This window comes from Hyperoodon ampullatus (genome assembly GCF_949752795.1).
Source record: "Hyperoodon ampullatus genome assembly, chromosome: 2".
Lineage (NCBI taxonomy): Eukaryota > Metazoa > Chordata > Mammalia > Artiodactyla > Ziphiidae > Hyperoodon > Hyperoodon ampullatus.
The window spans coordinates 176,803,059-176,827,287 of record NC_136915.1 but is presented as its reverse complement, the minus strand read 5'-3'; the positions used below and the strand labels follow the sequence as shown (position 1 = coordinate 176,827,287).

The window sequence follows — 24,229 nt, the reverse complement described above, 5'->3', positions numbered from 1 at the left end:
TTTTGTGGTTCCATACACATTTTAGGATTATTTGTTCTAGTTCTGTGAAAAATGCCATTGGTATTTTGATAGGGATTGCATTGAATCTGTAGATTGCCTTTGGTAGTATGGACATTTTTATAGTATTATTTCTTCCAATCCATGACCATGGTGTATTTTTCCAGTTGTTTGTGTCATATTCAATATCTTTCATCAGTGTCCTATTTTTCAGAGTACAGGTCTTTTACCTCCTTGGTTAGATTTATCCCTAGGTATTTTATTCTTTTTGGTGCTATTGTAAATGGAATTGTTTTCTTATTTCTCTTTCTGGTAGTTCATTATTAGTGTACAGAAACACAACAGATTTCTGTCTGTTAATTTTGTATCCTATAAATTTATTGAGTTTATTTATTAGTTCTACTAGTTTTTTTTGCACCATCTTTAGGGTTTTCTCCATATAATGTCATGTCTTTTGCAAACAGAGATAATGTTATTTCCTTTCCAGTTTGGACTTCTTTTATTTCTTTTTCTCATCTGATTGCTGTGGCTAGGACTTTCAATGTTATGTTGAATAAAAATGGTGAGAGTGGGCATACCTGTCTTTTTCCTCATCTTAGAGGAAATGTTTTCAACCTTTCACCGCTGAGTATGATGTTGGCTGTACGTTTGTCATATCGACCTTTATTATGTAGCGGTATGTTCCCTTTATACCTACTTTATTGAGGGTGTTGATCATAAATAGATGTTAAATTTTGTCAAAAGCTTTTGTGCATTTATTGAGATGATTGTATGATTTTTATTCTTTAATTTGTTAATGTGGTATGTCACATGGATTGATTTGTAGAGACTGAACCATCCTTGCATCCCTGGGATAAATCCCACTTGATCATGGTGTGGATCATCCTTTTAGTATATTGTTGAATTTGATTTGCTAATATTTTATTTTGTTGAGAATTTTTGCATCTATGTTCATCAGTAATATTAGCCTGTAATTTTCTTTTTTGTAGTGTCTTTGTCTGTTTTTGGTATTAAGGTGACACTGGTGTAATAGAATGAGTTCAGAAGCATTGCTTCCTCTGAAACTTTTTGGAATACTTTGAGAAGGATAGGTGTTAACTCTTCTCTAAATGATTGGTAGAATTTATCTGTGAATCCATCTTGTCCTGGACTTTTGTTTGTTGGGAGTTTTTGATTACTGATTCAATTTCATTACTGTTAATTGGTCTGTTCATGTTTCTTCCTGATTCAGTCTTGGAAGACTGTATATTTCTAGGAATTTATTCTAGGTTGTCCAATCTGTTGATGTATAGTTGTTTGTAGTAGTCTCTTACAATCTTTTGTTTCTGTGGTGTTGGTTGTAACTTCTGTTTCATTTCTGATTTTATTGATTTGAGCCCTCTCTCTTTTTTATTGATGAGTCTGGCTAAAGGTTTATCAATTTTGTTTATCTTTTCAAAGAACCAGCTCTTAGTTTCATTCATCTTTTCTACTGTTTTTTAGTCTCTATTTCATTTATTTCCACTCTGATCTTAACCTAACGTATCATTCATACGTTAGGTTAGTCCATCTAACCTAACGTATCATTTCAGGCCTATGTAACCTTATTGATTTTCTTTCTGCATGATCTGTCCATTGAGGTAAGTGAGGTGTTAACATCCCCTGCTATTATTGTATAACTGTTAATTTCTACTTTTATGTTTGTTAATATTCGATTTATGTATTTGAGTGCTCCTATGCTGGGTGCATAAATATTTACAGGTGTAATATCTTGTTGGATTGATCCCTTTATCATTATGTAAAATGCCTTTTTTTTTCTTGTTACAGTCTTTGTTTTAAAGTCTGTTTTGTCTGATATAAGTATTGCTATTCCAGCTCTTTTTTTTGTTTTCATTTGCATAGAATATCTTGCCCATCACCTCACTTTCACCGTGTATGTATGTGTGTATCTTTAGATCTGAAGTGAGTCTCTTGTAGGTATCAGATATATGGGTCTTGATTTTTTAATCCATTCAGCTGCCCTTTGTCTTTTGATTGGAACATTTAGTCCATTTACATATAAAGTAATTATTGATAGGTATGTACTTATTGCCATTTTGTTAATTGTTTTCTTTTCTTTTCTTTTTTGGTAATTCTTCTCTGTTCCTTTTTTCCTCTCTTTCTTTCTTCCCTTATAATTTTATGACTCTTCTCAGTGTTATGTTTAGATTCCTTTCTCTTTATTTTTTGTGTGTCTATTTTAGGTTTTTGGTTTTTCATTACTGTGAGGTTCATATATATAACAATTCGATGGTCGTTTAAGTTGGAGTGAATTCTAACTACCCTGCATTTTACTCCTACATCCCATGTTTAATGTTTTTGACATCATATTTTACATCCCATTGTTTTTTTTTTTTTTTTTTTTTTTTTTTTTTGCGGTACGCGGGCCTCTCACTGTTGTGGCCTCTCCCGTTGCGGAGCACAGGCTCTGGATGCGCAGGCTCAGCGGCCATGGCTCACGGGCCCAGCCGCTCCGCGGCATATGGGATCCTCCCAGACCGGGGCACGAACCCGTATCCCCTGCATCAGCAGGCGGACTCTCAACCACTGCGCCACCAGGGAGGCCCTACATCCCATTGTTTTGTATATCCCTTAACTACTTATTTTAGATATAGATGATTTTACTACTTTTGTCTTTTAACCTTCCCACTAGCTTTATAAGTGGTGATTCACTTCCTTTATTTTTTTTAACATTTTTATTGGACTATAATTGCTTTACAATGGTGTGTTAGTTTCTGCTTTATAACAAAGTGAGTCAGTTATATATATACATATGTTCCCATATCTCTTCCCTCTTGCGTCTCCCTCCCTCCCACCCTCCCTATCCCACCCCCTAGGTGGTCACAAAGCACCAAGCTGATCTCCCTGTGCTATGTGGCTGCTTCCCACCAGCTATCTATTTTACATTTGGTAGTGTATATATGTCCATGCCACTCTCTCACTTTGTCACAGCTTACCCTTCCCCCTCCCCATATCCTCAAGTCCATTCTCTAGTAGGTCTGTGTCTTTATTCCCATCTTACCCCTAGGTTCTTCATGACCTTTTTTTTTTTTTTTTTTTTAGATTCCATACATATGTCACTGCCTTTATTTTGTGTTTGCTTTTATCGGTGAGATTATTTTTTCATAATTTTCTTATTTCTGGTTGTGCCTCCTTTTTTTTTTCCACTTAGAGAAGTCCCTTTAACATTCTTGTAAGGCTGGTTTGGTGTGATAAATGCTTTTAGCTTTGCTTATCTATAAAACTCCTTATCTCTCTTTTAAATCCAAATGAACTGCCTTGCCTGGTAGAGTATTCTTAGTTGTAGGTTTTTCCCTTACATCACTTTGAACATATTGTGCCACTCCCTTCTGGCTTGCCAAGTTTCTGCTGAAAAGTCAGCTGATAGTCTTATGGGAGTTTCCTTGTTATATAGCTAGTTGCGTTTCTCTTGTTGCCTTTAAGATTCTATCGTTATCTTTAATTTTTGCCATTTTAATTACAATGTTTCTTGGTGTAGACCTTTTGGGTTTCATCTTGTTTGGGACTCTCTGTGTTTCCTGTACCTGGATGTCTGTTTCCTTTCTCAGGTTTGGAAGTTTTCTGCTATTATTTCTTTAAATAGGTTTTTCTGTCCCTCCCTCTCTCTCTCTTCTTCTTCTGGGACCCCTATAATGTGAACGTTAGTATGCTTGATGTTGTCCCAGAGGTCTCTTAAGCTATCCTCATTTTTTTAAATCCTCTTTTCTTGTTTTCTGTTCCGCTTGTGGGATTTCAACTAATCTGTCTTCCTGATCAGTGATCCGTTCCTTCGTGTCTTCTAATCTACTTTTCGTTCCTTCTAATGTATTTTTCATTTCACTTACTGTATTCTTCAGATCTGATTGGTTATTTTTCTAATAACTCTTTGTTGAAATTCTCACTGTCTTCATCCATTCTTCTCCCAAGTTCAGTGAGCATCTTTATAATCATTACCTTGAACTCTTTACTGGATAGGTTGCTTATCTCCACTTTATTTAATTCTTTTTCTGAGGTTTTGTCTTATTCCTTCATTTGGAACATACTCTTTTGTCTCCTCATTTTACCTAATTCTCTGTGTGTATTTCTATGTATTCCTATGTCTCCCAGTCTTGGAGATGTTGCCTTATGTAGGAGATGTCCTATGGGGCCTATCACATGCTCCCCTCTGACCACCAGATCTAGGTGCTCCAGGGGTATTGCCCTATGTAGGCTGCATGCACACTTCTGTTGTGGCAGGCTGACTGCCGTGGGCACGCTGATAGGTGGGAGTGGCCCCCGACCTGGCTGGCTGTGTGGTCAGGTTGTGCATGACTGCTCAGGCCCGCTAGTAGGTAGGACAAGCCCCCAGAGCTAATAAGCTAGAGAGAGGATTCCAAAATGGTGCTTGCCAGTGCTGGCAGCAATGTGGTAGAACAAGATCCCCAAAATAGCTGCTGCCAGTGTCTCCATCCTCAGGGGGAATCCCAGTTACCTCCTGCCTTTCTAGGAGACTCTCTAAGATCAGCTAGTGGGTCTGACCCAGGTGTCTTTCAAATTACTGCCTCTATTCTGGAACTTGGAGCATGTGAGGTTTTGCACATGCCCTTTAAGAGCGGAGTTTCTGTTTCCTATAGCCCTCTGGCTTTTCTGAACGCACGCCTGGCTTACTTTCAAAGCCAGGTGTTCTAGGGACTTGTCTTCCCAGTGTGGGACTCCTGGGCTGGGAAGCCTGATATGGGGCTTGGACCTCTCGCTCCTTGGGGACAAGTTTTTGGTTGTGATATTTGTCTTGTTTGTGGGTTTCCAACCTGAGGGTGTGGGTCCTGGGTCCTGCCTATATCATGTCTCTGCTCCTCCTACCCATCTTGTTATGGCCCCTTCTTTATATCTTTGGTTGTAGAAAATCTTTTCTGCTAGTCCTCAGGTTGTTCTCACAGAGAGTTGCTCTTTAAGGAGTTGAAATTTTGGCATGCCCATGGGAGGAGGTGAGCTCAGGCTCTTTCTACTCCGCCATCTTGATGCCATTCCCTCAGTTAATATTAATTGATGGTGATGATGACAGTTTGCTCTCCTTCCCCAGATGCCAATACTTGTTCTCTCATTCAATTTACCCTTTTTTGCTTGTTTCGAGTAAATTTTCTCTAACTTGCTGAAGGTAACAGGTAACTAACACCACTTAATAGCTGTTAAGTAGGATAATCATCTGTTTTTATCCTGGTATGGTGATGCTCAAGACCCAGGCTCCTGCTCAGTTTGCTCTAATAAGGGAAGATCTGTGGGGCAATGAGAGAAACTCCCTTTGCTGAAAACAGCAGGTGCCTGTTACATAAATGATGTGGCAACAGAAGCCTTACATGGAAAACGCCACTCTAGGAGGGCAGGGAGTTAGGAAGGTGTGGCCCTGGGGTTTGGGGACCCTTTGTTCCATACAAGGGTTGAACTCCTTCCCTTCAAGTTGGGCTGGGACGGTGGTGTGGGTGGGATGGGCTGGAGAGGGGAGGGCAGAGCTGGCAGCTGTGCCTAAGTTCACTGTTGAACTCTATGAATGTGAGTCCAATGTCGAGACTAATTGTCATCCACTGTGCATAGAGCTTTCCACTTGGGCAGGAGATGACTTGTTTCTGGCCTTGGCCTCCTTCCTGTCACTGTGGTCTTCCCTGGTCGGGTAAAATCGTCATGACTAAAAAAAAAAAAAAAAAAAAAAAAAAATTGTCATTACTGTTCTCTGGAAATCTTACAGGCTTAAGAAGGGGCTGGTAGAAGGGATTTTTGATCTCAAGGTCATTTCTGTGGAAGGTTTGGAAGCGGTGTTTTTCTAGGACACGAGGAAAAATGTGACTATCTCAGACACCTCCATGAAGGATGGTGCCAAGTGTCCTTGGGGAGGCCCCCAGCTTGGGTATTCTGCTTTCCCCCATACAGCTTATCCTCTAAATCTCAACTCAGAGGTCATTCTCCTCCAAGGAACCCTCCTTCATTTCCTCATTCAGAGTGGATGGTTTCTTCTTTCCTTTCTCCCTGCCTCGTGTCGCTTGAATCTACCTCTGTACGTCGGCTCCCATTTTGTTGTGCTGTAGAAGCCATGGTTTCCGTGGTCATTTACATGGCCGTCTCCCCCAGCTAGGCTGCTTTGCATTCACTGCCTAGTAAGGGCTTATAATAAATATTTGCTGACTGAGTGCACAAGCGGGGCTCTTCGGCACTGGAAAGCTTGTTAATCACTTATCCTTCCGCCCTTCTCATTCTATAACTTTCCCTTCTGTTAGTCTTTCTCCTCTCAAACAATCTGAACTTTTGCCTAATCACTTCCTGTATTCTGAACATGACAATTCCTACTTCCCTCATCCCTGGCGTAGAGAAAGGAAGAAAGGAGTGGGTAGCTACAAGTGTTAACTTAAGATGTCTTTGAAGTGCCCGCTAGTTGTAGGAGAATTTTGTCCCTTTAAAAATATGACATTGCTTGAGAGAGTGCTTTTATTCTCACCTCCTCCCTGAGTGGGTTCTCAGTTCAGTAATTTTACAAGTATGTGAGGAAACTGGCAGAGAGGCTTTTGAAATTCAAGTGTGTCTTGAAGCTGCATGAAAATGGTGATAAAGGCAGACTGGGAGGTATGGGCAGGGCAGGGCAGGGCTGGAACCCCAAAGATTTGGTCCTAAAATGAACCAGTCACCTTCCAGGTTTAGAAAGTCCACTGAGACACAGGGAAGGCCAGAGACAGGCAGAAGGAGCTTGTGACAGTGAAGGGGAGAGGTGACCTGCCGAGGACAGGCAGAAGATGGCAGAAACGAGAGGCTGCGAGGTTCTGGAGGTGGAAGGATGCTGGAGAGATGACCTCCATCCCTGGAAGATGCCAAGGCCAGCCCTTCAAGATCAGAGACCATGGCCATGGGTTCTAAGGGAGCTTCATGGGTGTTCTTCCACATGGTGGTGGCTTGGCGAGCCAGGAGCCAAACACTACTGCCCTTATCTGCCTATGCTACCTGCCCAGACTCAAGTCTGTGAGCAGTAGTTAGTGAGCATTGCTCTCTGAGTGCAAGACTGTCACAGCCCTGCTGGGGCACTGGGACCCTGGGTCTTCAGAATGGAAGCCTCTGCCCTGTGTGTTTGCTCTATGAATCTCAGCTCAAAAATTTAACAAAATCACCTGGGATGCTTCTGAAAAATGCATACTCCTGGCTACAGAGTTTATCTGTAGCAGATGGGTATGGCACCCAGAAATCTGCATTTTAAACTAAGTGTCCCAGGCAGTTCTGCTACAGGGGGCTGGAGGATCCTCTTTGGGGATTCAGTGCTGAGCAGTCATTTCTCAAACTTTAAGGTGCATATAAATCACCTGGGGATTTTGTTAAAACCCACCAGGTTCTGATTCAGCCGTCTGGGATGGAGCCTAACTTCTGTATTTCCAACAAGCTCCCGGGTGATGCTGGCGATGCCGGTCCTGGGACCACACCTGGAGGCACAAGGTTCTCAGTGCTTCCCCTGGGAACTGGTTAGAAAGGCAGATTCTTAGGCCCCACCCAGACCTACTGAATCTGAAACTGGGTGTAGGGCCCAGCCATCTGTGTTTTAGCAAGACTCCCGGGGGATTCGGAAGTACCGTAACGTTTGGGAATCACCGCTGGATGATGGTGAGGCTTAAAGACACGGGCTGGAGGAGGAGGGCCAGTGGGAGTGCCAGGGCGGTAGAGCAGCGAGCAAAACCCGTACTGTTACTTCTTGTCCCAGTTTCCTTCTCCTCCAGAAGCGAAACTGAGACCCTTGTGAACTTGACTGGAGGGAGCCCCTTCCTCATGCTGTTGTGCATGCACGCTTTTCCTTCCGTGTCCCCGGCACCCAGCACAGCTGGTGGTGAGGGCCCACGGGAAATGGCAGGGGGACTAGGGGTGCTGGAGCCCATGCGAGTCGGTCAGAGTGGAAGCTGGTCCCCGAGGAGCAGTTAGGACAGGAAGGGTCAGGCAGTTCCTGGGAGTCTGGGCAGGGAGCCAGAGCGGTCCACGGTGGCTGGGCCGGGGTCTGCAGCACGTCAGTGCACAGCCAAGCCCCAACGGGGGCCTCTGGGCCGAGCTGTGAGCTGGGCCCTCCTCACTCTAGGTGGCCAGGAGCAGTGGGCAGCGGGGGTATGGGCTTGCCGTGCACCTTCTCTCCCTGGGCCTTTTCCTGTCTCTGTTGCCTTCTCCGCATGCAGAGTGAGCCCCTGTGGGTGTCAAGAAAGCTGCAGAAGCTTCCTCAGCGTGGATTAAACGTGCTCAGGGAGGATGGGTGGAGAGAGGGGGAAGAAGCCAGGGGTCCCCATGGCGTTGGACATGGGAGGCCTGCAGAGGAAGCCCCCTGGGGCTGGAAGCAGCGCTCCGTGGCTCCCCGCACCACCTCTGTGCCCTCACCGAACTCCTGGCCTCTGCAGGCCGGAAGGAAAATGCTCCTGTTTCCACGTCCTGGGTCACTCAGGCAGGATCTCCTTCCCTTGCTGTCGACCCCTCTTGACCCTGTGTTTGTGGGTAACAGGCCTGTGGGGAACATGATCGATCGGTGACTGATTTCCCCTGAGGCCTGGCTCAGTCTCCTGGGATCAGCCATGAGGCTCTGATCCTGACCGAGACAAGGTCGAAACAATACTTGGCCCAGGCATGTAGGAGACGTGCTGGCAGTGAAGGTCACAGAACCAGGTCCACAGTTCCTCGTGTGCATACAGTCAGCACACATCAGACTAATTTATGGTGACTTTTGTTCTCTTTTTTTTCTTACAGTGTTGTGTTAGTTTCAGGTGTACAGCAAAGTGATTCATATATTTTTTTTCCAGATTTTTTTCCATTATAGGTTATTACAAGATATTGAATATAGTTCCCTGTGCTCTACAGTAGGTCCTTGTTCATTTTATATACAGTAGTGTGTATCTGTTGATCTCAAACTCCTGATTTATCCTGCCCTCCCCTCCCCCAGTTTTATGGTGACATTTTTTTTTTACATCTTTATTGGAGTATAATTGCTTTACAATGGTGTGTCAGTTTCTGCTTTATAACAAAGTGAATCAGTTATACATATACATATGTTCCCATATCTCCTCCCTCTTGCGTCTCCCTCCCTCCCACCCTCCCTACCCCACTCCTCTAGGTGGTCACAAAGTTATGGTGACTTTTTAAATTACAATTCTAGACTAGGTGATTCTCTGTTGAGTATGTACCAGAGTCATCCGCTCTCCCCTTTAAAATATTGGATAAGCACTGTGCAAAATCCAGGAGGTCAAACAGTTTAACATACCAGCATCATCAAATAGGCAACACTCTAGTCGGCCCAACCGGTGTTCCCGCTTAGTCATGCCATCTGAGGTCGGGGTGCCAGCTCTTAGCCGGAGGGACCAGAGGCTGCAGGGAGCCTTGCCCCTGGAGGGCTGGCCTGCCCTCCCAACCCCCAGGCTGGTACAGGCTCTTGCCTGACTGCTGTGAGGCAGCGCCCTCTCTAGGAGAGCTTTACCCAGAGCAATTAAAGAGAAAGTGGCCTTCTAGCAAGGGACTCAGACAGAATAAGGTTTCCTGGTAGCGCTTGGATGCTTTTCTCACAGTCTTCCATTTAGCAAAATCTCAGGTTCCCAAGCTGCCATCCTGTCCTTCCTTCCCGCTGTCTCCTCCCGATGTGAGTCATGTGCACCGTTGTTCATTTGGGGACAAATAGAGAACGGCTCTCCATGCTGGACATTTCTGAGAAGATCGCCTCCGCCCTGCTCATCCCAGAAGGGCTCCTCTGTTTTAGGGCCAGTTTGGTGTGGGCTGGGAAATCAAATGAAAGAGACATTATCTTTTTCTTCTTTTTCATATTCACCGGCTCCTGGGCAGATAAACCTTAGGACAGATACAACAATACAGGACAATACAACGAAGGGAACTGGGTTATTGTTGTTTGAAAACAGGCGGGGATTGGGGTTTTTATGGTTTGAGAGGCAGGCTGTTAAATGACCCTTGGTTTTCCTTTCCACTTGGAAAAGCTGGAAGCCTGATTTAATCGGGGTGGGGGGTGGGGTCAGAGGAGACCGGATGGAGAATCGGGAAACCAGATTTGGTTCTGGGCCATTTCACTGACTTTCAGGGTAAGAGTGACAAGTCCTGAGAATGGTAACTAGCTCATATGTGATTGTTAACAGTTACAATGATCGCATTCATCGCGATAACGGCATCTTCCTTTCTTTGAGGCTTCTTCCCCTTTGAGAGCACTGTCAGAGGACACCCTGTGTCCCTTCTAGCACCCTTGCTGGTAGGTTGTAAATGTTGGCATCTACAGATGAGATAAATAAGGCTCAACGTGGTTAGCTGCTTTTCTCAATATCACACAGTCGATCGTTATGTAACTGGTAAGAATTTATGTAACACTTTGAGATAGTGGGCTAATATTTTTAGCCCAATGTGATCACAGCAGAAAAGCTTGTTGTCTGAGTCAACAGGGTTCACGGAGAGATGGGTGGAATCTCTGGGTCTCACAGCTGCCACTCCCTTCAAGCTACACTCAGCACCGGAACCTACCCCTAGGCTTCTGTGGCTTGACTTTTAGGGTGTTTGGTCCCAGCCATGCTTATACCAGCCCCTCACAAATCCTTTCCCCCCTCGGGATGCATGGTGGGAGCCAGGAGCACATCTCCAGCACTAGGGTGCTGGCCACCACTTCTCCGCCTTCACCGCCCCCTCCTCCCCAGTCTTAGGGAATCCCTGCTCTCCCCCAGGGAGCTTTATTCCTTTGCTTCCACTCCAAGCATCCCCTCTCTCTTTCCTCTCCCTCTGGGGGTTAGAAGAGCTTCTCCCTTTGCCTCCTGATACCCCTGTCCTCCACAGCAATAAAATAAGACATTGATACATTATTATAGTATTCTCCCATCATAGGTAAAGGTTACCAGTCAGCTGCAGATCACTTGGGGGCTAAAGCCGGAGAATGAATGGATACATGAATGAATGAGATGATGCATAAGTAGGAATAAAATATTTTTAATACAAATAAAATAAAATTTCCGGGAAAACAAGGCTGTGGATGAAAGCTTAGAGCGGAGCTGAATGTGGCACTTACAGAGGAGAAGACGTAGCTGCTCTGTTGGACAGAGGGAGCAGTGTCCAGGGACAGAAACCTGCTAGAAGGTTCCTGCACCGCCTTGGGAGGATGTGCAGGGGCTCAGACCAGTAAGGGGCTGTAGAAATAAAAAAGGAAAAACAGATCCAGGTGGCTGTGAAGAAGAAATGACAAGATCTGGAAACAGACGGGTGAGGAAGTGGATGAGACAGAGAAATCAGAGATGGCTATTATTAGCAGAAATCGGAAATTTAGGAGATACAGGTTACAGGTGTTGGGAGGAGAGTGAGTTTTCAGCACATGGTGGTTGTGGACTATTGGGATGGAAATGACTGCCAGGAAATGAAAATTGAGGACGAGAATCTGGGCAGGAAGTCAGGACAGGCGATCCTTCCCAGATGCCACATCCATCCTCTTAGAAGTGATGGAAGAAGCGGGGGAGTGGGTGAAATCTTTGAAGTCTTCACTGACAAGTGTCTGAGCTTTGCTAGCGTGCGCTGAGAGCTTCACCTGACATTGGACTTCTGCGTACGTCAGGGCAAGGGATAGTGGGAGGAGGCTGTGTTGTCATCATACTCTCGTGACAGGCCCCCACCCCTCAGTTTATGATGGTGACACACAAAGGCTCCAGCACCAGGGGATGAGAAGGCTGGGTCCCAGCAGGAGGGGAATAAAATGAACATTTACCCAGAACTTGACCCACATCAGGCCTGGCGTTAATCCATTAAATGATGAGTAAGTGGCCGTCTTAGATGGGCTTGTGCAGAACCCGCCCAGGTGGTGACTGTCACCTCTCTGCTTTTGTTCTCACGGTTCCTCTTCCTGGAATGCTGACCTCTGGCTTCCTCGCATGATTAGGTTTTACTCATCCTTTCAAGTTCCCTGGATTCCGCCTTGATCGCAAAACCTTCTGTGAGCCCCCCTGGTTGGAGTGAATTGCAGTCTTTTCAGCAACCCCACAATACCTGTATTGAGACCACTTATTTAGTATTTATAACTCTGTGAAGCAGGGCATAATAAGACACGGGAATTCAATAGACTGTGGCCTGCGTGAAACAGTCCCTCTGTTGTATGAGAGAATGAGATTGACACCATTCCAACAGCTTGTCTTATGAAGGAAACAGTGTTCCACAGTGTGAGGGGATGACTCAGGATGGAGGGCGGGCGGGCAGTGCTCCCCTCAGCGTTTCTGTGGTTGGCCGGGGAGATTCAGGGGTGGTCTTTGTATAACTGAGATGAGCAAGGTTGGGAGGGGACAGCTAGTCCAACTGCCCACACGAATGAATAAGCATTATGCCCGCCTGGTGGTCATGCAGCCCCTGCCTCAGCATGCCCAGTGCTTGTGAAAGGAAGGGCGGGCTGGCTGATCGGGGGAAGGAGAAAGAGGGATGATTACCACTTTGCTTTTCTCACTGATTACTCATTTTGTACCACACACGATGGGTTAAATCACGCTGTGGTTAAGAAACAACTCCAAAATCTCAGTAGCTTAGAACGCGGTCCGGTGGTCAGGGCTCCGTGCTTCCATGGCAGGGGGCACGGGTTCGATCCCTGGTTGGGGAACTAAGATCCCTCATGCCCCGCGGGGCAGCCAAAAGAAACCCAAAAACACCCCACCAGTTTCTTTCTTGTTCATGTTTGGTGTCCACCACCAGCTGCCCCAGCGTGCTTCTCCTCACTTATGGCTTCAGGGTGCTGGAGGACCCTCCAGCCTAAGTGCGTTTTGCTGTGTCAGAGGGCAGAGAGAGAGAGAGAGCCTGGAGCGCTTTGCATTGGCTGGTAAATGCTCCAGCCGTTTCTGCTCACAGCCCTTTGGCCCCACCTTCCCGACGACGGATACGGGAAGTGTGTGGAGGGCAGCAGTAATGCCAGCCGGTCAAGGCTGGTGCTCATGGCCTGGCCCATTCACTGGGTCCATAAATCTCCCCTGCCATTGCGACAGGGACTGCCTGGGCAAGCGGGAGAGAAACACTGTGTGGACGTAAAGGGCACCCTCGCCCTCGCACCCGCAAGGATGCTGCTCAGTGACAGGAAGGGGCAGCTGGGGAGAAGCCACCCCAAAGAGCAGCATGGATTCTGCAGCTTTGATCCCACCCCCAGTAGGTGGGGCACCTCTGGACCCAGCTGGCCTCCCTTAATCAGTTTTCCTCAGTGTGGTGACAGTGACAAATCCTCCCTGCTCAGCAGGTTACAGCTTCCGCTATAAATCAAGCCTCGAAGAGAGAAGAAACAGTGGTGCTGAATAGAGGGACCTGAGATCCAAACTGTAATCAGTCAGAGATTTGTGAGACGGGGATGATCCAGGCCTGGGGTGGCTGTCTCTTAACATGTTAATTACCTCGGCCTAAGTGGCTGAAATCAATGATTAAAAAATGTAGAGACATGCATAGTAGAGGTCACAGCCACTACCCCCTGGGGCTGGCAGGCTGAGAAAGGGGGCTTTCTCTTCGAACGGGAGGAGGTAAGGTGGTGTCTTGGCTGGCCACAGATGGGGTTGGAAAGGATGGCTGCAAGGTCCTGTGAGGAGAAATGATGGGACGTACCCCCTCCCACCAGGTCGTTGAGGCTCACAGGGGCTAGCTGTGCCGGTTCACCCACTGAACTGTGCCACTGCCTCTGGACCGCTGGCTCTTGTACGTTGATTCCAGGTTATTGCCCGAGAATTCTAAGAGGCGGGTCAATGCAATTCATTCTTCACTAGACTTGAGAATGAAGAAGATGCCACTTAGTTACAAAATGCATTTCTTAACACCTGTGCCTCTGCATGTATTTATTCCAAATGTGTGTCCCCCACTGTATTTCCCATCTGGGGCGGTTAGCTCATCTGACTAAAGTGAGAGATGAATGAGACCAAAGTCATGTTCTTTCCCCAAATAGGAGAGTTCAAGGCAGTTTGTTTCCCATCCAGAGAAATCTTGGTTTGTGACCACAGGCTGTATCCCTAATGCCAGCCAACCATGCTCCAAACATAGGCACTTGGTCAGTTCAATTCATTTTATCAAATACTTGTTCAGTCTCTGCTAAGTACAAAAAAGCACTTTGCAAATGGAGATGAGAAAAGAATAGAGCTTGGCCAAGACGGCTCATAGACTAGTGGGGTAGATCCGTGTGTGTCGAGGGGTAGGAAAGAAGGTAATGACTCCATCGTGGACACATTATGGAAAGTCCCCCTGAGTGAGGGTCGGAAAGCATGCTGTGGGGCTGCAGGGTGGGGTGACGTGAGGTGGGGTAGTGTGGGCCGAGCTTCCATTATAAAGTGCTGTTTGAGATGGTCCTTGAAGGATGGTTAGAATTTGCTAGACGGAGCGAAGCATTCATCGTGGTCTAAACCAGTACTGGTCCGCGGCCTGTTAGGAACTGGGCCACACAGCAGGAGGTGAGCAGCGGGCGAGTGAGCGGAAGCTTCATCTGCCGCTCCCCAGCGCTCCCCAGCGCTCGCATTAGCGCCTGAACCATCCCCCCATGGAAAATTGTCTTCCATGAAACTGGTCCCTGGTGCCAAAAAGGTTGGGGACCGCTGGTCTAAATGACACACAGAGGCTATCCCCCATATATATATGAATATGTATATACACATAATGAATATATATATTAACTGGCTCCGGTACCTTAAAGAGGAGAACTTAGCAGAAACGGGTCACAGTCCAGGGGCAGTGACTCTGGGATGCTGCAGGGAGGACCTCTGTGTCACCAGCATGTCAGAGGAAGTGTCCAGGCAGGCGGACGTCAGCCGCTATAGATGCAGGAGTGACTTTTCCTCCCTCTAACGCAGGCCTGTGTCTCTGCTCCCTCTTCAGCTGGTGCTGCCAGAATACTCCATCCACAGCCTCTTCTGCATCATGTTCCTGTGTGCTCAGGAGTGGCTCACCCTGGGGCTGAATGTCCCTCTACTTTTCTATCACTTCTGGAGGTAAGTCTGCTTGGGACTGCCCTGTCCTTTCCCTTTTCTGCTTGGTCAGCCTGCCCTCCAGAGACGATGTCTCCCCAGATGGACCAGCCACTTAGTGCCTTCCTCTCATCCCTTCCCTTGGTGACCCTTTCCTCAAAGCCTTCTTTGCAAGCTGCTCTCAGACAATAATTCAGTAAGGGAAGGCCCTTCCTGTAGGTTCCACTAACCACAGCCTCAACTCTCACAGATCAGCATTAAAGGCAGCCAGAGCATTATTCACAATAGCCGCAGAGTAGAAACAACCCAAATGTTCGTCAGAAGATGAATGGATAAACACAATGTGGTAAATCCTTTCGATGGAATCTTATCGGGCAACAAAATAAAGTATTGATACACACTACAACATGGGTGAAGCCTGAACAAATTACAAGTGAAAGAAGCCAGTCACAAAAGGCCATTTATATGCAATGTCCAGAATAGGCAAATCTATAGAGACAGAAAGTAGATTGGTGATTGCTAGGGGCTGGAAGGGAGAGGGAGTGAGGTGCGACTACACTGTTTTCTTTTGAAAGGGATGAAAATGTTCTGAGATTAGATACTGGTGGTGGTTGTACAACTCTTATGAATATACGAAAAACTGCTGAATTGTATACTTTTAAAAGGTGAATTTTTTGGGGCTTCCCTGGTGGCGCAGTGGTTGAGAGTCCGCCTGCCGATGCAGGGGACACGGGTTCGTGCCCTGGTCCGGGAGGATCCCACATGCCGCGGAGTGGCTGGGCCCGTGAGCCATGGCCGCTGAGCCTGCGCGTCCGGAGCCTGTGCTCCGCAGCGGGAGAGGCCACAGCAGTGAGAGGCCCGCGTACCGCAAAAAAAAAAAAAAAAAAGGTGAATTTTTTTGACAGATGAATTATATCTTAATAAAAATAGCCCACCTACCATATGGGCTAGATTTTCTGGGACTGTTCTGATTTTAAATCTCTTCCCTGCTAAGACCGTGCATCAGATCACGTGATTTAGGTAAAAGAGAGTCACCGTGTGGGTGTATAGGAGGCAGGGAGGGGGAATACGAAAGTAGTCAAGAATGCAGATGTGCAGATAAGGTAACCGCACTTTCCCCTCGACCCCCAAACATTTAATCATTGTCATTACAGCATACAATATAGCCTGTATTTAGTCACATCTAGAACATTCACCCCTTCATTTAGCAAACATATGGAACACATACTACATGCCAGACATTACGGGGGCTTCCAAGATGAATGTAAAAGATAATCGTTACCCCCAAGGAACATATACCCTAGTGCTAGAGGGAAATAGATTCTTACCAGATATATAAGGAACATAGGTAGGAGTGTAGAGAAATGGAAGTGTGACCCTGGGGAATCTGGAAAAGCACATTCGAGGTTAAGGGACTAGCCTGCTCAGATGTAAGAGAGCACCTGGTGTGTCTGGGGAACAGTGATTGCTCAGTGTGCTTGGATGTGGGGTTCTCAGATAGAAGGGAGCGGAGATGGGGTTGACAGCTGGGGATCAGGTATGGAGGGTCTGAAATGATTTGATAGAAAGTTGGAGTTAATTTATTCTGTAGGAGAGGGATACCTCTCAGAAGTTTTGAGGAGGAAAGTGGCAGCACCTGATCCGATTTTTAGGAAGGTGACCCTGACAGTGGGAAGGCTGGGTTGGAGGGTGAAATTTTGAGGACGAAATCCAGTTAGGAAGTTCTGATGAAATTCCAGGTGGAGAGTCTGGAGGCTTGAAGTTGGAAGTTGGAATGCAGAGAGAAGGAGAGGGTTTGGAGCGGTAAACTGGACATGCCTTGGCCAGTAATTGGATGCAGGAGGTGAGGGAGAGGGAGTGTCTAGGCTGGGTGGCTGTGAGGTGACCAAGAGCAGGACGCAGGTTGGGGGAGAAAATAAGCCGATTCAGTTACATAACAAAGTCCTTCTATGTAAAGGTAACCTACTAAAATCTGAATTTAGAGAGAAGTCACATAGCAGCATAATGCTGTTGAAATGTATTGCCTACCCACTCAGAGACTTTCCATGCCTACCTCCTCTGGTATCCACAGCAAACGGGTGCTTTGGGGTTGCCCCTCCCTGTTTTACACACAGGTTACGAAGACTCACAAAGGTTACGTCATGGCCCAGAATCACTCAGCTGGGATATGGCAGGGCCACCTCTCTATGAATTGCAGGCCATGTCCTTGTCACCTAGGGGCTGGCTCTTCTCCTTCTAAAACAAATTTATCCCAGGTCCTTCAGATAGTGTGCCATCAATCCAAGGTATCAGAAATGTGGTTAATTTACAAAACTTTGATTGGTACACTGCTTCTTAGGGTTATCACTCCTCCAAAAGGGAGGGCGGGAGAGCCAGCTGTGTCCTTAAACTTGGAACGTTTCCATGTAAAAGAAGGGAGAGACTGCAGTCTCCTTGCCAGTAGGAGCTTGTCTTCCTTTTTTGAATCCCTGACAGGGTCTAGCCTAGTTCTGGCAATTCGTTAAGTACTCAGAAAATGAAAGAAAAAGGAGTGAGGAGGGCAGGTGTCCTTTAAAAAATAAGAGTCCTGATTTCCCTGGGGGTTCAGTGGTTAAGACTCAGCGCTTCTACTGCAGGGGGCGCGGGTTCAATCCCTGGTCTGAATGCTGCGTGGTGTGGCCACAAAAAAAAAAAAAAAGAAAAGAAAAAATAAAAATCAGAGTCCTTGAAACCCCTCTATTTCATTTCTGCTTCCCCCTCGTTTCCAAAGGTCCAGCCGAGCGATGTTTCTAGTGCATATAAAGCCCCCTCTGCCCTAGCTCCCCGTTTGCTTAAATACAAGTAGAACTGCAGAACTTTTGTTCAGTACCTGTTCTTTGAGATTTTTTTGGACCCATCACCTCACACAATTGTCACAACAGCCCTTTGGAGTAGGCAGTTTCAGTCCCATATTGCAGATGAGAAAGTTGAGGCTCAGAGAGGTTAACAGTTGACCTGAGGAATCTCAGTCTGGTGACGGGTGGGCCTCAGGGCCCTGGCTCTGTGCACTGGGCCACTCAGCCACCCTGCCACCCCTTCCTCCACTTATTGAGGCCTCCTGGGAACAAGGCCGCAGCAAAAGCAAATAGGTTGTGAAATCTGCTCCTGGGCAGAAGAGAGATGAGTGGCCTGGAGGGCTGTGAGCTGGCAGATGTCATTGAATCTGGCTTGCGATTTCCTCTCTGCATAGCGTGGATGACAGATAATGTCAGTGCAGTCCTTTGAAGCAGGTGAAGAGGGAACTGAAATACCAGCTCTGTGAGTAGCTACGTTACAGGGATGCTCTTCAAAGCCGATGTGATTAAGCCCGTCAGACCACTCGTCTGGTCCCCGCTGTCACTCGAGGACCACGGCCTGTCCCAGAACCTCACAGGAGCCACTCATTTGCACCCGGCCTCCTGATTCCATTACCAGACTGACAAAAAGAACAGCCCGCTGCGCGATTTCAGCTGCGCTTTGTTCTCCAGCTTTGAATGAGGCCCTGGCTGAGGCCCTGGGGGCAGCAATCTGGTGAGGGCCAGAGGGACAGCCTCAGGGACAGGACTTGCCTCCTGCCTGACCACTTCCCAAGGTCTCACACAGCGCCGTGGGAGAGTCTCTCTCCTTCCGGGAGCAAGGCTGGTTTGCGTTGAGCTGAGGTGATGTTTTGAAGAAGGCGAAGTCTGCGTTCACCTCTCTCCTCCCACTGCCCTTTGGTTTACCCAGTTTCCCTCGGGGGCCGCTCTCTCCCCGTGATGGCCAATATTCTGTTTGCTGTTCTGGGTCCTTCCATCAAGAAGAAAATTACCTGTAAATTACTCCACACTCAAGTGGGAATATAATGTCCCTCCCGGAGTATTCAGGATTCTAAAAGGGGGTCTGGGAGTAGGATAACCCAAAAGTAATTAACGTTTAATCCAAATAATTAACGTTCATGGTAGAGCTCCGGTACAGGGACACCAGGCAGCGGATATGCAACTGACATCAACCCGCGCCTGTGCCCCTACTGGCAACCCCAGATCCATACACATGGTGGACCTCCCTCCACTACCCCCTCACCCCACCAGCCCACATCCCTGGAGAAAGGAGGCTCTTCCTGGTATCTCCCAGGTACCACCAGGGGACACGTTTTCCTTCTGTCAGAGCAGCTGTGTGTGAGGTGTACCTGATACTGGTGGATCTGAGTATTTGGGCGTTACTACCTGCTAGAAGACAGTGGCTGAGCCACTTTCTAGCAGTGCCTGGGCTGTAATTTGGGCAGTGATTCTGGCCGAAGGCAGACAGCTGTTTAGCAGAGATTCCTCGGATTGGAAGTCTGGCATCAGGGGACTCAGCCCAGACGACTTCAGAGGTCCTGTCCAAGCCTCAGAGCTGATGATGCCGTGTGCTCTTTCTCTGCAGGTACTTCCACTGTCCGGCAGATAGCTCCGAATTAGCCTACGACCCGCCGGTGGTCATGAACGCAGACACCTTGAGTTACTGTCAGAAGGAGGCCTGGTGTAAGCTGGCCTTCTATCTCCTCTCCTTCTTCTACTACCTTTACTGGTGAGTTTCTGCCCCTCCTGGTGGGTTTGACTCCTGCAGCAAATGGAGAAAATTTCCAGCTTTGGCAGGTGGGAGTCCCAGCCTGTCGAGGATGCTGCCAGCCACCTAACTGGTTCAGGAGAAAGAGCTTCTGTATAAAGAAGTGGGGGGGCGGAAGGTCCTGCTGGGGGCCTTGCTGGCTGGCAGGAACATCCTTTGGGCTACACGGTGAGCACACAGTCTGCCAACCCCTCTTAGGAGATTATTGGTGAGGTCCACTTGGGGACACCTTCCCCATGCATGGGGCGCCCTGCCCCCAGCAACTCCACAGCTCAGGCACTCAGGTCACCTGTGGCCCCAGATACATAGCCTCGTTGCCCCCTAGTCTGTGTGAAAGCAGTCTCGGGGACCACAACAGAGACCCCCCGTGGCAGTCAGTGCTTCACAAATGGGCATGTTGGGCCGTTAAGCGCTTATGCTTACAATTCTCCTAATATTATGTAACGCCATTCTAATGAAATAAAACATGCTGGGTTTGTAATTCTGTTTCAGGAATCTCCCCTCTTTTCACTTCTTTATTCAGGACATCCTAACTAAGCAGATAGCTATAAACAGACTGTCTCGTGGTTTGATACCCCAGACAGTGTCTTTTCTGAAAATGTCTCTCCTCCTTCCTGTTCCTCTTTGGGCTCATCTCTGGGGTGTCTCACCTGTCACCTTGCTCTCCTGTCACTACCTGCACCAGACCATGCTATCTCCAGGTACCCCAGCACTGTCTCCAAAGTGGCTGGGTGGCCAGTAGCCAGGTGAGGAAGAGGAGGCTGGGGATGTTAGACTCCAAGGCTGCCTCAGGGTTCAGGTTAGGCTGGAGCAGCATGGGAATCAGCTGCATTTATCCAGCATTTAAAAACGAGCCATTCTTCGAGCAAAGAGCTCAATATGTACTGCTCAGTGTATGAGCTAAAGGCTATCATTATCGGCATGTTAACAATGAGGAAACCTCACCTGAGACGTTAGATCATTTTCCCATGGTCACAGCTCAGAGTGACACAGTGAGAAGTCCCTCTCAGGTCCTATCCCAAAGACTGAGCTCTTAACTGCTGGCTGTCTTAGGAAACCTCTAGAAAAGTCTTTATCGAAGTGTGGTCTTTGGACCTCCTGCATTGGAATCAGGGGGTGAGGAGGGTGTGCTTCTCAACAGTGCAGATTCTTGGGCTTAGATCTGCTGATTCAGGATTTTGGGGCTAAGCATCACTCCGGAGTTGCTGCCTGGGTCCACCTCGTCTCCCCTCTGCATCCCCAGGGTCCAGAAGACTCAGACGCCCTGAGTCTTCCCCTATAACCCTCAGGGCTGTAACTGCCTCTGGAATAATTCAGCCCTGGAGGGGATTTGGCATATTCTACCACATTCTTGTTGGAGTCAAGGGTTGGTTCAGGCTCAGGGTGACCCCTTACCTCCTCTTCCTGGATGGAGTGTCCTGGGACAATGCCTGCTTCAATTTGCAAGGAGCCTGAGGGTCTCTGAAGCCTCTCTGGAGCTTTCCGAGGTGCCCAGCAGATTGGCCCAGGCCTCCCTGATCTAAGTCTGAACTCTCTAGCAACTAAAGCTTGCTCAGGCTGCTTCCTGTCATGGGCAACTCTCATGGGCTTAGCGATTTGGCACCTTGGGCTAACAAGAAGGTTGACTTTCTTCCCTGGAGTGTGCCCAGCCTCTTTGCAGGGCTGCAGACAGCTCCTCTGCTGAGTCATAGGCTCAGGGGCCTGTCCTCAGAGACAGCATTGCCCCTCCTCAAAGCCAGCAGAATGAGGGCAGTGCTTTCCCTGGCTCCTGCCCCGTTAGCCTGGGATCCTCTTTAGTCTGGGTGGAGACTGAGGCAGATCAAGCTTCCTTATTTCAGTTTTGTTGCAGCGTCTGCTGGAGCCTAAGGCGCCGGAGGGAACAGGGCGTAGGAGTCATAGGAGTTTACAGATAGAGAGCTACTCTGCTGTCTGTCTGCTGGGCTGTGGCGGCCATATTGGGGCTCCTGCCCAGTTAGATGGCTGTGATCATCCTGTAACTGATTATGTTCCAGGCATTCTGTTCAGTTTGGTGCTGCCTTTATGTTACATGTGTTAATTACTTTGTTTCCAAAGCAAAATGGGTATCAATTGCTCCTCCCGCCTCAACTGGGACCCTGGGTGGCAACCAGGGCTCTGCCTTTGTTGAACCTGACCTCTTGGAGCTCTTCAGGGCTCCTCAAAGATCCTGTTTCTCCCACCTCAGGGGGCTCCCAGCCCCTTAGCTCCAGGCTTGTGGAGAGCCAGGACTCTCAGCCCAGGCCACTCTTAATAGGGACGGAAGAGGACCCACATCCATGGAGAGCTGCCTCTGAGCTGAGCACAATGATAGAGACTCAAGTGACAGCAGCTGGGAACCCTATAAAGGTGGGGTGTGTTTTACAGTTTGAGGTTCCTGAGGGGTTCCTAAGGACCTCATGGAGATTAAGAAATGTGTCCGAGGTCCTAGCGGATAGTTAGCAAAGTATCTGGCCCCGGATTCTGGGCTCTCTTCCCACTGTGCTGTGCGAAGCATCCCAGCATCCAGCGCCACCCGCTTCTCAGGTTGCCTTGTGGACCAGGAGACGTTTGCAGGTTACATGGGATGGGGATTACTTAATACTAATACTGATGCTAATATTAAAACTAAAAATAATAGAAGCCGGTTAGTCTAGTGTGGATTCTGCCTGCTCAATATAAAGATCTTTTCAAATCAAGGGTGTAAACCAGGATGATATTATCGACCTACATAGTACCACCCTCCTATCCATTTACTCTGGATCATGCCTGCGTCCCCTCATGTTCATTTCTGTCACTCAAATTAGGTTATTTATGGTTAACTTGATGGCAGAGGCCTCAACTGTTTCATTCCCCTCTGTATCTGCAGTGCCCTGGCCAGCGCCCGGCACATAGTAGGTGCTCACTAAACCCTTGTTTTCGCTACAGCTTAGACGTACACTCCCTCGAGGCAGGGGCTGCACACTCGCCATTGTTTCCCAGCACCAAGAATGGCGCCTGGCCCGCAGGAGGCGCTCAATAAATATTGAATGAATGAGGGAAATGAACGTGAGTAGACAAATACAGTGAAGCTCCGTGTTACAACAGAAAGAGCACTGGCTTCGGTGTTAGGACGTGGCTCCTAGACTTGCTGTGTGACCCTGAGCAATCCACTTTTCAGCTGACCCCCGTACTTCCCCACGTTGGGTAAGGCCCCTCTAGCGCCAGGCCTGGCCAGTGAGGCTCTGTGTACATGAGGTGCATCAAGTTCTCAAAGGCAGAACTTCAGCTACTCAGAGGGGCTTGTCCGGGCTTCGCAGCTGGAGAGGGTTAGAAATAAAACACTTTAGTTTCTCGCCTTTGGTTTTGTTTCTTAGATTATCCTTTCTTCTCTCTATATTGTGAAAAGGTTGTTGTATTTCTTTCTGCCAAATGGATAGAGTGTATATTTTGGTGTGGAACATGCTTCATTGTTGCAGAATTAGCCTGCAGCCCTTTCTAAGAGCACAGGGATGCGTGACCCCCTCCTTGGTAGTGCCGGGGCTCCACCTTAGGACACAGGCTCTTCATGCATGTTTAATGCCTGGGCTCTGTTAGAAAAAGTAGGGCTAGGGAGTTACCCAATTAAGAATTCATCCAGTTTGTGTGCCCAGAGGGCCTGTGTTCACACAAAAGTCCTTACAATAGCGATGATGATCATTTCCCTAGCACTGCCATATCATCCACCATAATCTGGGAGCCCCTGGACACAGCCATCACATAGCATGTGGCAGCTGGTGGCATAAAGAATCCACTGCACCCCTCCCACCCCTGGGGACCTGCCCTGCAATTGCAGGAAAGAGGAATAATGGCCACGATAATCATCCTGATGAGAATAATGACAGGCAGTCAGAGCAATCACATCTCTCATCCAAGGAACACCGTATGGTCTCATAACAACGTTTAGTCCAACATTGTGGGAAGTAGTCGGGGGAAGAGTCCAGGGAGTAGATAAGACGCTCTCGTGACAGGAATGAGAAAGAAGCCAGGGGTCTGGCTTTTGGAAGGTGCCTCTTTTGAGGGCCGTCTGAGGTCTTTTGTGGGCTCCCACTAATGCCTTCTTTTCCTCTTCTTTCTGCATCCAGCATGATCTACACTTTAGTGAGCTCTTAACTCAAAGACCACGCACATCCTCAGAGACTGGGATGGGAGAGGCCCGAGGCTGCGCAGTCCACTTCTGCTGGTGATGGGAGAAGGGACCAGTGTGGGGATGTGACAGACAGAGACGGGCAGACACTCTGAATCAGGAGCCGGAAGCATGCAGCAGCCAGCGGCCGAGTGCGCACGTGTTGTCACCCTGTGTATCAGTCTTTGGCGTTCACACCCCACACTCGGGCCGTAGATCCCTTCTGAGCAGCGGGGGCACAAGGGGTGAGGAAACGCGAAACCTCTTCTGAGCGAGAATTGCTGCTTCCTGAATCCACTTTATTGAATGGCTCCCTGAAGTTCACACTGCGTTCCTGGGCCACGGGCGTGGAGGCTGGATGGCTGGCAGGTGCCTGCTAAGGAACGGCGTGACCCAGGGTCAAGGCTGTATCTGTGGGACTGATTGAAGTCCTCAAGTCACCGGCTACCTGAGACTTTCGTGTTTCTTCCGAGCCCTGGCCACTCCCTTCTCTTCAATGGGAGGGGCCTGGAAGGTGTGCAGATTTGCCTGGGGCTATAACCAGCCCTGAGCCTGCAGGGGTGTCTGTTTTCCAGCTCTGCTTTGT

The 24,229-nt window shown here is 48.0% G+C and overlaps 1 protein-coding gene across 4 annotated transcripts in view; it reads left to right on the top strand.

The window, feature by feature from the left end:
- The window catches only part of CNIH3 (cornichon family AMPA receptor auxiliary protein 3), a gene marked incomplete at both ends in the record, with an annotated part of 117,805 nt that extends 94,175 nt beyond the window's left edge, over positions 1-23,630 (top strand). For 2 of the 4 annotated variants that reach the window (XM_079697082.1, XM_079697081.1), the window contains 3 exons: positions 14,836-14,948; positions 19,323-19,466; positions 23,603-23,630. In XM_079697082.1, coding sequence (XP_079553208.1) covers positions 14,836-14,948; positions 19,323-19,466; positions 23,603-23,630 — 285 coding nt within the window. Of the gene's footprint in view, positions 1-14,810; positions 14,949-19,322; positions 19,467-23,602 lie in introns of all 4 variants that reach the window. The other 2 variants (XM_079697080.1, XM_079697083.1) reach the window with 2 other exon arrangements.
- Positions 23,631-24,229: the final 599 nt, after the last annotated feature.